The sequence below is a fragment of the Zerene cesonia genome, chromosome 10, assembly GCF_012273895.1.
Source record: "Zerene cesonia ecotype Mississippi chromosome 10, Zerene_cesonia_1.1, whole genome shotgun sequence".
NCBI classification, from domain to species: Eukaryota; Metazoa; Arthropoda; class Insecta; order Lepidoptera; family Pieridae; genus Zerene; species Zerene cesonia.
The window spans coordinates 3,141,155-3,158,076 of record NC_052111.1 but is presented as its reverse complement, the minus strand read 5'-3'; the positions used below and the strand labels follow the sequence as shown (position 1 = coordinate 3,158,076).

The 16,922-nt window shown below is 31.4% G+C and overlaps 2 protein-coding genes across 11 annotated transcripts; one reads left to right on the top strand and one right to left on the bottom strand.

Annotated features, from left to right (window-relative positions):
• Positions 1-4,257: 4,257 nt before the first annotated feature.
• LOC119829752 (F-box/LRR-repeat protein 14) lies at positions 4,258-7,407 on the top strand. Its single transcript, XM_038352429.1, has 3 exons — positions 4,258-4,432; positions 4,819-6,552; positions 6,824-7,407. The coding sequence occupies exons 1-3, from the start codon at positions 4,415-4,417 to the stop codon at positions 7,067-7,069; spliced, it is 1,998 nt and encodes a 665-aa protein (XP_038208357.1). The 5' UTR covers positions 4,258-4,414; the 3' UTR covers positions 7,070-7,407.
• Positions 7,408-8,267: 860 nt separating this feature from the next.
• Positions 8,268-16,615, bottom strand: LOC119829751 (heat shock factor protein). Of its 10 annotated transcripts, none has more exons than XM_038352418.1 (11): positions 16,376-16,615; positions 15,422-15,880; positions 14,929-15,126; positions 14,595-14,790; positions 13,709-14,315; positions 13,403-13,471; positions 12,956-13,061; positions 12,270-12,341; positions 11,736-11,811; positions 10,994-11,071; positions 8,268-9,959 (listed from the first exon to the last, which is right to left on the bottom strand). In XM_038352418.1, exons 1-11 carry the CDS (start codon positions 16,478-16,480, stop codon positions 9,784-9,786), a joined length of 2,142 nt encoding a protein of 713 aa, XP_038208346.1. In that variant the 5' UTR covers positions 16,481-16,615; the 3' UTR covers positions 8,268-9,783. The 10 variants fall into 10 exon arrangements, with proteins under 10 accessions (XP_038208346.1, XP_038208350.1, XP_038208349.1 ...); XM_038352422.1 differs by having other exon boundaries at positions 13,709-14,201; XM_038352421.1 differs by lacking the exon at positions 10,994-11,071.
• Positions 16,616-16,922: the final 307 nt, after the last annotated feature.

The window sequence follows — 16,922 nt, the reverse complement described above, 5'->3', positions numbered from 1 at the left end:
ATAGTATTCAGCTAGCCCTTTCATTTGATACCCAAATTGTGAGAGTTGTGACAAAATATTTAATTTGACATTTTGAAGCGGCCGCAATCTTTGACCGATTTTCATAAAACACAGTCACAGACAGACATTGACGTCAAACTCTCACACCTCTTAGCCTCAGGGTTTTCAAAATTAATTTGTATGTAACTATGTGAAATATCCCAACTTTAAACATGTTTTTAATTATAACATATTATGATAATTCTAAGCCCTAACATGCAGTTACTTTATATCCGAAGATGCAATCGAATGAACGTAGTTATACCGCCGGTTTTATTGCAGTAATTAAAAACTCCAAACACTCGCAATCACATAAAAATAGTTTATGTGAATATGTAACTTTAATTCTTTGAATAAATTTCTCTAAACCCAAAACCTGAACATTTGTGAATATTTGAAATGTTTGTATGTATAGGTATGTTAAGATACTCTGTTGCATACTGCCTGTTTCAAGCAATTCATTTTATTTGCATTATTCAGAAAAAAATCTGATGAAAAACCTTTATTATCCTTTTTAGCGATTATCGATTTCGCTCACTAGTTATGTATCATGGACAAGGAAGACTGGTTTGATGTTGATGTGAAATTATGATACTTGTCTGATCGAAATAGAATCATTATTTTCGAAAAAAAGCTCACCGACGTCCTTGACCATCTAAATTTTAAAATGGACCATATGAAAACAATATTCTATCAAGTACATAATAATAAGTTATAAAACTGTCTTGAATGAGGATTTCTGTCACCTTATTTCGATTGGTTAAGTGTCCACAATGCATTTCATAACTGCCGCTTTAAATCATGGACACTGGTTATGACTTTCTCGCTTTTCGAAAAAATACTGGCGTCTGTTCACACAAATTGTCACAATTTGTTGTCAATTGTTCTTGTAAATCGCAGAACCTAAAATTCACTGTGTGCAGCTCTATAATTCGCAACTAATTAGCTACTAATAACTAATTCATATATAGTTTTTATGCAATTTTGCTGGTTTCACCTTGCTAGCATGATAGAGCTACTGTGTGCCCTCTGTGTATGCTAACATTTACTGATGCATGTCCGATTTTAAGCAAAAACTAAGAATAGTTTTTTTTACAGACCGCCTCCTTGGTACAGTGGTTAACGCGTGAGCTTAGAACCGAGGGGTCCTGGGTTCGATTCCAGGTGGGGACGCGTAAAAAAAATGTCTCGGTCTGGCAGGACACAGAAGGCTGATCACCTACTTGTCCATAAAGAAACTCGATCAGTGAAACAGATGTATATCATCTGCCCCATACCCCAGTAGGGGACACGGGACTTCACTTTTAAGAATAGTTTTTTTTACCAACACCAATGAAATATATAACTGTTGACAGACTCCGGTGAATCTTTAACATTCACTTATATCGGACACACACAGTAACACATATACATTATGTCTGATTTGGAAACGCTTAAAGTCGATCCTGGTAATCACCGGCCATTGCCGGGGCAAGCTCGCATCGCTCGCTCGGTTCTTGTGGTGGTTTCCAGTCAACCTACCATGTAACTAACAACAAGATCTATAATATTAGTATAGATGGCGATGGCATATCTATACATATATTATTTACGTTAATGAAAATAAAACCTCGCTAGTCTATATTTATACTTATCGTCTATATTTATGTTTATTCCAGTACACAATATATAATGTTTAATATATTAAAAATCAAGTATAATAAAATAGATATAACCTAATAATAGCGCATAAGACAGTTTTGGAAAAAAACATAGTATGCTTTAGTTTGACAACCCATTTTCCCCAGTTAGAACAAGATGTAACAAAAGCATTTATTTAAAACTAACTACATTCAGGGAAAACACGTTTTAACTAAAAACTGTAACAGTGATTTTGAAAATGTCTTGCCTTTAGATATGTATCTTTTATTTCTAGATCGAGAAATGCTTTTAAGACTGTTTTATAACTTGCGGAACTCTTCCGATCAGACACTAATTCTATGTTAATTGGTGTACTTAACTATTGCCATCTTTGTGTATTTATTATATTATTGATATTTTATTTACACGGATTTTGTACTGTCTTAATTACTTAGTCTTATGTTTCGGATAAAGGATAAGTAATAACAAAATTTTATATTTATATATGAGCACTGAATTTCTATATTTACTAAGGTAAATCTGGATTAATACTAACCAAGATAAGAAACATGTAAAAATACGAGAGGAACTTACGTTTGAGCGATCTAGGTTTAGCCTGCTTCCTTCTAGACATGTTCTGATTAATTGTCTACCTTCGTTCAGGTCACCTCCATATAACTACACTTGAACAGTTCCCATCATATATAATCAAACAGACAACTTTTTAGCAGACCCACTTGCACCTACTAGAACAACAAAGTTTCTAAAGCGAAAACTTATCGGAAGAAGTACGCGTATTTTCTCGCGTGAGGGATAAAACCCGAACATACAGTTCTCCCCGCGCTCACCGAGCTTACTGGCGCCCAACAAGTGGCAATAACAATATTGTAACCTGCCGCGCAAACTCACATAAGACAGAGTTCCCTATCAGCTTCTTGCACCCATTACTAAACATTCCATAGCAGTATGTGATGTTGGATTATACGTAGTTAGAGTTATGTATGTGCGTTATTTAAAGTTATAAGTTATAACACACCCTACACCAGCTTTTCAAACCTTGCACTTGAAGCAGCGCTAATTATTCTCCTACGTCCACCAGATTACATAACCTGTATTCTAGTTCCAATGTCTTCCTTTCAATAATGCCTTTTAGTCGTGAAATAAAGTAAAGTGACTGCTCGCCGTGCTCGGCTCAGATAGACTTTTGTTTTGTATTTTTTAATTATGACTGTAATTAGCATCCCAACCCAAGCGGATACAATTCCAACAAGCTTAATATAATGAAAAACATTCAACTGTTCTTGATAAGTGATGGATCTAAAACGAGATTAATATATTATACATTTAAACAAAGGTTTCAAAATAACCCATTGCTAGATCGCAATCGACATCTATATTTATGAAGATTATCCAGCAAGCTGAAGCGGTTGTATAATTGTTCATTTGAAAGACTTAACTCATGAACTACTTGTAACTTGTTCGAAATGAAAAATTAATTTTGTATTACAAAGTCCGTTTGTGATTTATCCTATCTTACTTCCTTCCTTTCTCTTGAACACTCTTTCTATTAAAAAAAAACTCCATTGAAATCCGTTGCGTAGTTTTAAAGATTTATACTAAAAATGACTCTACCAAATATTTCAAAATATGAAAAATATTCCTATTGAGAGCAGACGAAGTTGGATGAGGCAGTCAGTTACTGTATGTTAATTGGATAAGTTAGTGACTGTATAGCTATTTTACTTACTAGCTACTTAACATTGAAAGAATTTTTAAAATCAGTCCAGGAGCGTTAGCGTGTTCAAAGAAACAAAAAAAAAATACTAATATTATGAACCTGAAGAGTTTGTTTGTTTGAACGCACTAATCTCAGGAGCTACTGGTCCGATTTAAATAATTATTTCAGTTTATGATAGCCCATTTATTGAGGAAGGCTATAGGCTATGTATGTACCACGGGCTAAGCTGGGGCGGACTGCTAGTCTTTTATAAAATTACTAGCTGTTACCTGCAACTTCGCCCGCGCGGTCTTAATAAATTTTCATGGTACATACTTCCTTCCCCTATTTTATGCCCTTGGGGGTAAAATTCATCCAAATCTATCTGCATGCAAAATTTCGCTCGATCCGTCCAGTGGTTTGGTGCCTATACGTTGATTATAATTAAATAGTACAAATCGATTTGTATAGATTTCTAAGGAATATTATTATTTAGCTACCTGTTCTTTTAGTTTTGCCTCTCTGTTGCGGACATAGCCACAAATCATTATCATTTTTTAATTTCTCAGATTAGATAAAAAATAAAATTTTCACTCTATTTATAAAATCCCTGTAGTTAATAAATTTGTCTTCATACCTAAATTGTAACTTTTCTCTGTGTAAAAATTTTATTTTTTTACGAATAAATGTATATATTTATGCATACAATACGTGGCTGAAGATATCTGGAAACATTTATTTATTTACTAATACACAAAAAAAGACCAACATAGGTACTCAAGCTATGTATATTTGAAGACTAAAAACGAAACGTAAGATCAGCTGTTCGCTGTCGAGAGTTCTGACTTTCAATGTCATAGTCAATTGACACTTGATACGATTATTTTCCGTATATTTCCCTTCAATAGCAATCATCTCAATTGGAATTCGGATCTTTATTATTTAATATCATAGGCATATTTATAATTTTAGAGGCCAAAAAGCAGCATGAAAGTGTAATCATAATTTGTTTAATATTTAAATTACTGTGATATAAAAATGGATTTACCTTATGAGGTATGTAACTTCTTCCGCAATTTAAACTAGTTTCTTTGTTTGCTTTTATATTGCCTTCATTGCCTACAATTTTTTCACGTGATTTGCATTTATCAATCTTAATTCGTCAGCAGTGACGATGCTTTCAAATACGAGACAGTAAAAGACGAATGTTTCTTCCATTTAATATTGTTAACAAGGAAGCGATTTTAAATACTTATGAATTTTTTATATTGATATAATTTCGTTCTTTTTACTATGCTATAAAATATGTTAATTATTGTATATTTTTATTTTTATAGATAGTAGACTTTATAGATGTTATTATAGATTTGCAGAACATCAGAGAAGGAGGATGTAACTTGCAATATTTATCCTAAAATACTAAAATTTATTCTTTTTTACAGATTCTTGTGTACATATTTAAATATTTACCAAAATCAGACAGAAAAGCTGCTAGTGAAACATGCCATTCCTGGTACTTAGCAGCAAATGATTACTGTTTTTTGAAAAAGAAAGTGGTTATCCTATATAAAGTGGATTTAAATTGTGACAGTTCACCATTACAAATATTTGAAAATTCGAAAATAGTTTATGGCAACTTTCTTTTTAAAGAAGTAGAATTATCTAATAAACTCAACTCCTTTTGGGATAGAAATGGTGAAAATATAAAATGTTTAACACTACAGAACTGTGATGTAAGAGAAATAGTTTTTGTTAATATTTTGCAGAAATGTACAAATTTAGAAACTTTGAACATAGAAAACTGCAAAGAATTATTCATGTCCGGTTGTCTTTTGGAAGGCAAAACGGATGGTTTAATGACAGATAGTCTTACCAACTTAAAATGTCTAAGTTTAGCGGGAAATCAGTATTTAACAGATGCATTGTTCAGCAGATTTGTCAAAACGGCACCATATTTAGAAGAACTAAATTTATCTGCATGTTCTTTGCAATTTCATTTGGGTCTAGTAAAGAGATTCTATCCGCCTGGGAGCAATATTTTCGAAAACCCTTCAGAAAGTGTCCTCACATTCTATTTTGTATTACAATATTTAGTTACGAGAGTGAAAAATATAAAAAGATTACTATTTTCCAAAACTTTAATAGATGGTGCAGCACTGAAATTGCTATCTGAAACTGAACACTTAAGATTAGAATACCTTCAAGTGTACTCCTGCGACCAACTAACCAACACAGGCATATCATCATTGACAGCCCACCAAGTATATTTAAAAGATCTTGATATTGGATTATGTACTAGAGTGACAGACCAATCTTTGGTGCATATTTGTAGTAATCTTACGAACTTAGAAAGTTTGAACATCCAGAGGTGCCGAGCTGTTACAGACACTGGAATAACTGAATTACGAAAGTTAAAAAGCCTGAGACGGTTAAATATTTCGCAATGTGAACTTATAAGTAAAGATGGTATTAAAAATAGCATATGTTTTGAACCAAATCAAGTATTAGAAGAATTAGATGTAAATTCTCTTAACCTAGACCAGGATGGGCTCATTATGATCTCAGAAAATCTTCCCAATCTAAAATATTTAGACATCAGTTATTGTTTCAATGGAGTTACAGACAAATCAATACAAGTTATATTTAAAAATCAAATTCTATTGCATACACTAAAGTTAAGTCACTGTGACAAAGTATCAGATGCTGGACTAACAGGCATGGGAAAAATCGATAATGACACTCATGATGAAGGACCAATTATGTCCAACTGTAACCATTCTGTCTCTCACAACAAAATACATTTGGGATCCAGGGCTGAAGAAGAAATTGTGCGTGATGCGAAAAGAAAACATGAAGTTATGCGCATGTGTGAAAAGCTGTCTATGGACTCATTTAGCGGTTATTCTTTGGCGCGTATAAAAAGTCTCAAAGAGTTAGATGTAAGTGGTTGTAATCGGATCACAGATGTCAGCTTAACATATGCATTTGCATTTAAAGAACTTGTAAATATAAATCTTAGCCGTTGCCAACAAATAACTCATGAAGGTATCAAACATCTAGTCAAGAATTGTCCTAGTATTGAATACATCAATTTAATAGATTGTTATAATTTAAAAGACGAAGCTATAATTGAAATTGTGAAAGGTCTGTACAGGCTTCAGCAGTTGGAATTAAGGGTAATTATTAATACAATTTTTTATTTACCATAATATTTTCCAATAACTGATAAATATTTTTTTTTAGTTTAAAGTTTCTGTATATGTTTAAATTTTCCTTCATGTTAGTGGAAAATTTAATTTATGTCTTTGTTATCATCTGGTACTGTGATTATTTTTGTATCTTTCCACCCAGTTATCAGTTGTGATTGCATATTTATTGATTGCACAACATATGATGTGTATAACATATAGACACTTAATCAATAAAACAAAATATTTCTCATTTCAGGGATGTAATCAACTTACGGATAAGACTCTAGACGGGGTAAAAAACTACTGTCAGAAACTCAAGTTTCTTGACGTACAAGGATGTCGCAATATGTCAGCAGAACTTGCTTGCACTATTGGAGTGCTACCGACTTTGCATACGGTCCTAATTTCCAAGCCAGGACCTTATATCTCTGATGGAGTTAAAAACAGATCCCCAGCCCCGACTTTTTTACCAGCCCTCATGAGAAAATTGCGCTTGCATTAATATTTTTTTTAATAATTCGTAATTAGTTAATATAATTATAAAGAGGGCTAATATTAATGTTGTATGAATTATAAGTACAAAGTGCAATAAATGTAGATTGTTTATATAAATTTAAATTAAAATAAGATTTTCTTTTGCAATGAAATTAATAACATTTAACTCTACTAATTTACAAAATATTTTAACTACTCGTTTTGTTCAAGATTTCAATTTGTGATAATTAGGAGAACTAAGTACTACTGAAGTTTAACACTATGCATGAAAATCAAATTGAAGTGTATAACTGTTGTGATGTATATTGTTGTATTTCTTTTATTTATTAAATGGCTATGTATCTGTGATATTTGTACCTCATATATGACGTCTATGAATACACATTCTTAAATATATTAATATTTTCATTTTAATTTTGCTATGGAAAAATTAGAATTTGACTTGATGATTATAAATAAATTCTATTTTGGATTTATTTACTATTTAAGAAACGCTTTCAATTATTGTCGATGTCGGTCGATTGGTCCGATGAGTATTTTGGAAAAAAAAAGATTTTATTTTTTCAATCCTTTAATACATTACATTTAAAAATAACTTACACATTTATTTTATGCCTATACATATGTAATAATATTTTATTATATCCTATTAACAATTTGTTCGTATTTTATTTTAATGTTATTATACAATGAAGAAATCTTAACTAAGAAAATAAATCTGTCGCTATAATCTCATCCCACGGTATAAAATGCAATTTTTTCTTAAATTTTGAAAGCTTAATTCAAATTTACATTTCTATCTACATACACATTTTAGCCAGCATTTAAACCACGGATGAGGAAAATAGCACTTGCGTAAATATTTATTAATAAAAAAAATGATCAGCACTACCACTACCACCAATCGCTTGAGGTGGCTTTGCCAATGCAGTAAAAGATTCATCCCAGAATAATCAACGAAAGATTCGGGATCGGTATCGACATCAAAACTGTCTTTTATATTATACTCGTCATGTAACTATTCACATACAAAGGAACCAGTCCTCTTGTTGCTAGATCGCGAGCAAACCAGCTAATAAACTTAGTATACTTCGATATATGTATGAAAGCAACTTAAACATTTAAATCTTCACAGGATCAATAAAAACATTTCGTATCATAAAATGGTAGGTATACATAGTAGATAACAGATAAGTATCGCTTTCTTTCGCAGTACATTACTTTCATACACAAAATTTCGATTGTGAATAACATGTTAAACAATTTACTTATAGTAAATATATATACAAAGATGATGTAATAATTTTCTTATGTACAATACACAAAATATAGTGTTATTGGGATTTAGCGACATTAATTTATACACTAATCTACTAATTTGCGTATAATTTTTGCGAATGCAAAGTTAGTGGTAATAAGTATACACATTATAACATGTAATAAACTCTTAACGTAACAGTAACGATATTTGTTAATTAAGAAATTCATGTTCAAACTAACACTAACACAAACTTAACCTGTATAACCACACTAAAAACAATGGAGCAGTCATACTGCTCATTTGATCAAAGATCTTATGAGAAATTTACATTATGTTAAATTACAAATGCTTATGCAAAACGTCCATGTGATGTATTTTATTTGAGATGTTTCCGTTTTTATAAAAGCAAAATGTTAAAGGTGAAAACCACCAAATTTCATATTAGTGCGTTACTATAAAGAACGCAAAAGCAGTCGAATGGCACGATATTTTATCATCATTAGTTATTTACTGGAAATGATACAGTATAAATATAAAGAGTGAAAATTATTCTGAAATTGAAGGGTGAATATTTAGGTATTTTTAGGGTCAAAAAATCAGTTTGAAATTGTGGAATTCTTATTACTTATTATAGAAATAAAAAAGGATATTCTTTTTTGTAACATCATCATATTATATTTATTTATATTAAGAGGCAATTATTCATTTATGTATAAAAATATCGAATGTTACTTTCATAAGGCACCAAGCTGCAACTATTATATTAAATCCTTTATGTACGACAGACAGTCTATATAAGAAGTTTTACGTTACGTAAACTGTATTTATATATAATTTGCATTAATTACATTATATCTACAAATTTACATTCCTATCTTTACTCATAAATTTTCGCATTATGTATTATCGTATATGAGACGCAATATTATAACAAAATTCCAATCAGTTGTTATTTGATACTTAAAGTTATACCACGTTCACTACAACATTACAAGAGAATTGATTATAATTATAATTATATTTTGTATGAATATTCGTATTTCTTAATTGTACATGACGTGCCCAGTCTATAAACTCTCATACAAGTAAAGATAACATCCCGATGCCATCGTGTTTTAGAAACAAAATGATGGTGAATATGTAAGAAATGCATTAAGCGTCTTCCGACCAACTTGAAAAAATCAACTCCTCATTCAATTAATTATAAAAATTCTAATTTGGCTTGTTATTAATAAAGATGAATGAGTAAAAATAAAGTCCACGATGTGTAACATGTTTGAGTTAATATATCAAGAATAATTCACTAATAACATGTATATTCAGTATCGTGCACTCCACTTTACAAATACGGACATTGTATTAAATTAGTCACGTTAATAAAAATAAAACCCTTTCTTGATAAAAAAGCCATGTTCAATATATTTGGGTTATAATGCCGAGCACTTCTTCCTGCGGCAAATTCACGGCCTCAAGTATGAAGGCGAGCGAAGTTGAACTTGCGGGGTGTTAAGCGTGGAGCTACTCGGGCTGGGCGACAAACACCCCTCCTGGGAATTCTCGCCCTCCAATTCGGGCATAGTTAAATCCTCAAAGTCTGGAATATTCCCTGTATACGAGATTAACTGATTCCCTTCAGCTGAAAGTTGCCCAAGAAATATATTAGTGTGTGTTATTTAAGAGGCACCTCCGGTCTGACTTTGGGACTGACTTTAGAATCAGTCATTCGTGATTGGACCGCAATAGGACATTTGTGATTATGTAAAAAAATAAAACGGTCATAACCAGAGAGCCTTGTGCGTATTATTGACTATTAGTCCGATTATCTCATATCCTTTATAACTGTATAACTACTGTATGTAACAAAGAGCATAGGAATATTCAAGCAAAAATCAATCGAGCGCTACTACTACTAAATTAATGCATTAAAAGCTTTTCGTAAATTATCAGTAATGTTCAGAATATTCTATGATATATACCTTAGGGCTAAATCAAACAATCTAAGGTTGAATATAAAACAAAACTTACAATTAAAAAGGTTTCTATAAAGAGAGTACCTTAAAAATAAAACTATCAAAGGCTATATTGATAAAATGTAAAATTGTACCCAAATACGGTTATAAGCACCTAAACATATTTTTGGTATAATAAATAAAAAAATGATAATACATTAATTAAAAACGTATAATTATAGTATAATAAAAAATACACATATAATGTAAATTATAATAGCAACTAGTTTTATTTATCAACTACGCTAAGCATTGATACATTTGTTATAAGCAAAATAAGTTGGCAAGAACGAATTTAACCTTTAACTGAAATAAAACAAACTACACTCATTTACACCATACTCTTCTCTTGACTTTCAGAAATATCATTTGTGTTTAAGGACTAAAAAAATTTAATTCGTTTATTTTGATATATCAATTGGCGTTTAAAATATAATAGGCATATTGTGCTCATGTTGCTAAAAAAAACCTTCCCTTATAATCCGCGATACAAAATCATTCTACACATGCGAGAGCTAACTGAAGGCGTTTACTTCAGCAGCTATTTACATGCGGTTTATTATCCTTAAAGCTGAATAACACTACAATTTTACGTGCAAATTAACCACAAACCTAATGTTTCAAATAAATAAAAATGCTAAATATGTAATAATAGTACTACCATCGTCCTCAGCGAACGGGCTCTGGACGCGATTCTCGTCACAGGTTACATTCGAAATCTCACCTTTCATCTTCTTTGCTTTAATTAACAATTAAAAATTATATAAACCCATTTTATCTTAGTCAACCTAGTTTAATCGCTTATCGTACCGTATCAAACTTAATACTTAAGATTTACGTGCCTAGCTTATAATATAGTTTAATATAATATACATTAAACGACATACTATGGTTTAGCAGCATAATTAGTTTGCGCCACCAGACCTAACCGTAACCCCAAAGGTGTCCACCCTTTACCAAATGAAATATATCCAACATTTTGGGATGAGCGGCGGTGAGGTTTGTTAATCTTGTGAGTTGAGGTAGGACAGGCTACTTTGCCGACGATGTATCGCTGCTACCGATCAGCCAATCAAAATCAATCATCGGATACTGTTTGGTTGTATCTACAATTTAACATACAATATAATCAACGGATATTGAAACTATACAATACTTATGGTCAGTAGGTGCCCGCTGTGGACAGATACATTCGACGATCTGGTGATATTCTGGAAACCTGCTACAGAATGTATGCAAGATCTAAATTGAGATTAATGAATTTAGTTAGCGATAACAATAACTATCGTCTACACAATACAGTTCAACCGATAACTTGATTTTACCGTACACACGTCGCCGCTTAACTTCTGTCTAAATTGACAATTAATTATTTATTGAAGGCTTACCGCCAAGTAACTCACCATTATTGCACGTTTTCGCTCGTTCATCGGCGGCATTGTAGGTTAAACCGTAGAAGGGATCGTCAGATCCGAAAAGCTGAAATAATACAATATGAAATTGTCTTTAAATGTTACAAAGCCAAATCAAATCCATTTACTGAAGGCAAAAAAGGGGTTCCGCTTTCGCGTTAATAAATCAATTTAAAAAGTTGTCAGTCTTACAACACAATAATTTTTAAGTATCATTATTGTTCAATTATATGTTCATATATATATTTTTTATTTCACAATAAGAAAATAAAAGTATGTAATATTATCATTAGAATGTAGGAACCCGGTTCAGTTAAATGTAATAGTTTAAATATAGAAAAGAATGTCTTGAATGAGAAGTTCCTGTTTGGCGTAACAAAATTACTTTTCCTCCGATTTAAATAGACGCAACTATGTTAAAATGATTCGCTAGTTGCATTTATATTCGTCATTTTATTTATTTCCCTATTCGTGCGGAACCCAAACAATTTCTAAATAAAATGTCTGTTTAAATTTATTTATTACATGTTCATTTTGAATGTGCTGATGTAAACTTGAGTTGAGAGACATCGTCGTTTGTACGCTTGTATCAGCATTCTATGGACAATACATATCTTTTAAAAAACAATTTCAAATAACTACCTACAAGATCGCTATAATTATTTTGTTTACCTACATAGCGAATTAAATTATCGAAACGAGTTTTATAGAGGCGATGTTGTGATCGACACACGTTGGATATGCATTCACTATCTATACAGTGTATCGATAAACGAATGTAGGTAATTATATAGTCAACCCGTTATAACGTTGCCGGGTGGCTGGGGGAGCCAGTCTCACAAGGCTTCGCACGCGGCCCCTACACGTTAGCTGCAACGTGACCTGCCCCAGTGCTGCCAACATTAGCGCGCGTAACGTCACTGTTTACATCGCGGCACGTTTGTGTGCGTGATGTGTCTGGGTGTTATCGCAACATTCAATACTTCAAATAAAGGCGGCAAACGGAATAGCATAACATCGTACATTAATAAATATTGTGTAATTCATAAAGTCGATTGATTATTAGTGATTTTATACAAACATGTTATAATATGTATGGTAAATAAAATTTCTAAGCATTATAAATTTACAGAAGCATAGACTATATTGAACGAAAACTGATTAAATTATGATTTTGAAAGGAAAACTAATAGTAAATTAATTTTGCTTACCCCTAATAGCGTGTTTGTGTCTAAAGAGTATGTGTCACTTCTGAGCAGCTCTCGTAATGAATCCAGATCAGTCTGCATTGAGTCTAAATGGTCATCAATATCATTCCTGAAAATATAGATTGCTTTATTCTGAGTATTTTTTTATTTTACTAAACATACAATATAAGCATTAAGTTCATTTCACATACATTTTTGTTTTTCTTTTTTAATATAAACACAATAAATGTTGTAATTGTTATAGGATATTAACAAGATTCTGATTAGATTCTGATGCATTTATATCAAGCATTTTCCAAAGCAGTCTATTATAGATACTTATTGATATTATTCCCAACAAAATTTTCTTATATGTTGTATTTTTTATTAATGAACAAGTTCAGAGTGTCAATAAATGTTTATAGTAGGCTGCTAGAGCAATATTGTTGTGGATTAGCACATTTCACATACTTGTTTGAATTTGATCCCAAATGGGATGAATATTCCTCTCTGTTTTGGTTGTTGCTATCTCTTCTATACCTGAACATTGGAATTACAAAAAATTTAAACTGAGACAATAATATAAGGAGACCTAGTATTGTGAATTAATAAGACAGCTGTATTTGGCCCAAATCTTTCTTGTATTTATTTTTTTAAGTACTGTCTCAGATAAGGAAAATATGCCATGATGAATAGTTTTTATAGGTTTAATTTCTTTATTATATTACATTTAGTCTTGGTTGTTTTTAATAAAAGAAAGATAACAAAAATACTTACATAGTCTGAAGTTTATTTATGTTTGCATTGTTGTTTACTGTTGCCAAAGTCATATTATTCCAGTCAAAATCATCCTGCAGTTCAGTCTTTATGTCAGCCAAGTTAATGTTATGAGAATAATCTTTAGACTTCTTCGTCTTCTTTCCAGATGTTTTGACAGAATCGGCTACTTTCTCAACTTTAATATTGATACCTCCGAGCATTTCATCTTTTGATGAGGTTACGACTGGGTCACTACCATTCATAACTTCATGCAGAGCATTAAGATCTTCAGTTGTGGCTATACCAGCATCACTAACTGAGTCATCACTTGCAAATATTTCAGCCGGTAGTTTGAAGTCAGCAGATGGGTTCATTGTATTGAAATTATTTGCTGACAATAGAATTTTGGCTCCTGTGACATTTTTCTTCACATTACTCTTGGCTTTTGTTTTGGATGTGCTTGGTGACACGGTGGCCAGATTATTCACTCCTTGCTCCATTGAAGCCTGACCTATTGGAGATGTAGAAGTGTTTGTAGGTAATGGAGATGTAACAATAGGTTGAGTACTGGGAGGTCGTATCGGGCCATTGGTACTATTCATTGGATATTTTATTCTTGGTCCATCTAAAGACATTATATTAATTATAATATAGTTTAAGAGAAAGATGTAAAATATAACAATAACATAAAACAAAAAATTAACATAAATAAGTAAAGGATTTTTATGACCAAAAGATAATAAAATATGTTGATGATTGATTTTCAAATTCAGATGTACTTACCTATTTTATCCTTTTGCATAATGGATTTTAGAAAGTAAGAAATAATAGTATGGTATTGTTAAAAGTGTAAGTGTAAGTTCAGTAGTTTGAGCCCTTTAAGTAAATATGAAATAAGGCATACCTGTTTCCAAATCATCACCATCTTCCATGGTAACATGGTAATGTGTATTTAATGTTGCAGGATCAGCATTGTTCAAATTCATAACTGGTGGTGACAAACCCACAGTTACAAAACTAGCTGGGTACAAGGAATCTTGTGAAGCTTCATTGTGTAATATGTCATCATGTGCCAGTTCATGTATTGTTGGTCCATCCTCCTAAAATTGCATACTTTTATAAGTTATGAGACTATTATATATAAAAAAAAGAATACTATTCACAAAAACTATTGATAATGTGATAATACTTCATGGATCACATATGCAATTACATAATATTTATGAAAATAAACAAACCAAGTTATCCTCATTTACGTCATCTAACACATTATCTTTATCAAGTTTAATGTTTTTGATTTTCCCTGGATAGGCATCGTTTGCGTTGTGAGCTGCATTGTTAATCATCAATTGGTAGGGCCTCTTTACACCAACATTGTTGCCATTAGCAGTAGGTGCTCTGGATGGTTGTACAAGTGACATTAAGAACTGTATCAACTGCAACAAATTAATATGATTTTACATATTATTATCTTCATAAAAAATCAAAACTTATTTTCTACAAACAGGCCTTGAAGGCATGTATCACTAATGGTTCTAAAATGGAACCAAATGACAACAATTTTCTATCAAAACACAAAAAGATTTATGCCAATGGGTGAAAATTCAATAATTTCATCAAGTAACATAAACAAAAAAAAACAATCAAGTCATAGTGAGAACCTCATTTGTTTTTGGGGAAGTCCATTGAGCACATATTTATATGACAAGCAATATTAATTATTCTACTTACATTGTTAACAATTTGTTGTTGCTTGATATGCTTCTGCCTGAGAATGGCCACCTCCCTCCACAAAGCTTCATTCTCCTGTTTCATTGCACTAAACTTAGCATCAAGACTTTCCTGTTTGCCCTTCATTTGTTTAACATCGGCCAATACTTTATTCATTAATTCTGGCTTTAAAAGTATTTTCTCCCCACTCTCACTGCTAGCTACAATGGACTTTGGATTTGCAATTTTTCTTTTAATGTGTTCCAATAAGTATGCATGTCCACGCATGAAACAAGGATGTGAAAATTCTATTTCATCTTTCTCATATCTAAGGCCACCATTTTCAACAGATGTGATTTTGTGAAAGCCATACATATTTAATTGTCTGATGAAACTAGCCATATTGTTGTGTTTGTAGTAAAGTGGTAAAAGGTCTCTTGCAAAATCAGCTTGACCTTTTATAACAAATGTTTTCCCTCCCTAAAAAAATACCATATTGTAGGTATACATCCAAATATTTAAATGTAAATAAGTTACTATCAGAGTTATGTTTAATATTATTTATAGGATCCAGTTTAATCCAATAACATTTATCTTTATAAATGATCTACCTATTCATTTAATTATATTATTACATTTAATGCTAATATTTTGAATACAATACAAAATATGTAGGTGTTTAAATTAAATTCTTCATAAACATTTAGAAATGAACAAGGTATATATGTAACATAACGTAAAAGGTACGCATGTACAAAAAATATTTAAATCTTAAAAGCATGGTATAAAACGTGACATGTAACTATTTATTTATCAAGTTCTCAATGACGTTTTGTCAGCTGCGTCTATTATATAGGTTGTTCAAAACACTTTCTAATGCAAAAACCTTATCATGTCGTAGGTTAATAATGTATTTATTTTCTTAATTCCTATTAAACATAAAACTGTATAATTTAATAGTGGAAAAACACTCACTGGACTCCATGAAATCAGATGATTGGTCTCTGAATCATTTACCAATTTCCATAGTTTTCCCAAAAAAGCTGGGACACTAGCTCCTATTTCAACGATTGAACGCATTGTTAAAACCTCAAACTTATTTATTAGACTTTATCCGTAAAATTCAGTATTCTTTTTTAATAAATTATTTCGGTGAAATACGTATCTATCCACGAATCGCCATTTAATTTACTAACACATATACACAATAATAAAATTGTACATTGATAGCACACCACAATATTTCTTACTCACACATCAATACTAAACATTTAGCCAACACGAAGATTTTACGTAGATCGCGTTCAGGATTACATACGTCAAAACAATGAATGATGTTGAATATATTTGATGCATACAAACTCTTAAAATTTCCAATGCTATGTAAATTGGAGAAAATACGATTTCTATTCATACCTATAAAAACAAATAACTTAATTATAAAATGACATTGGGACTCTGCTTATAATACATACTGCTCAGTCTTGAAGTCATGAAGTCTTTAAAAAAATAATTGAAATTT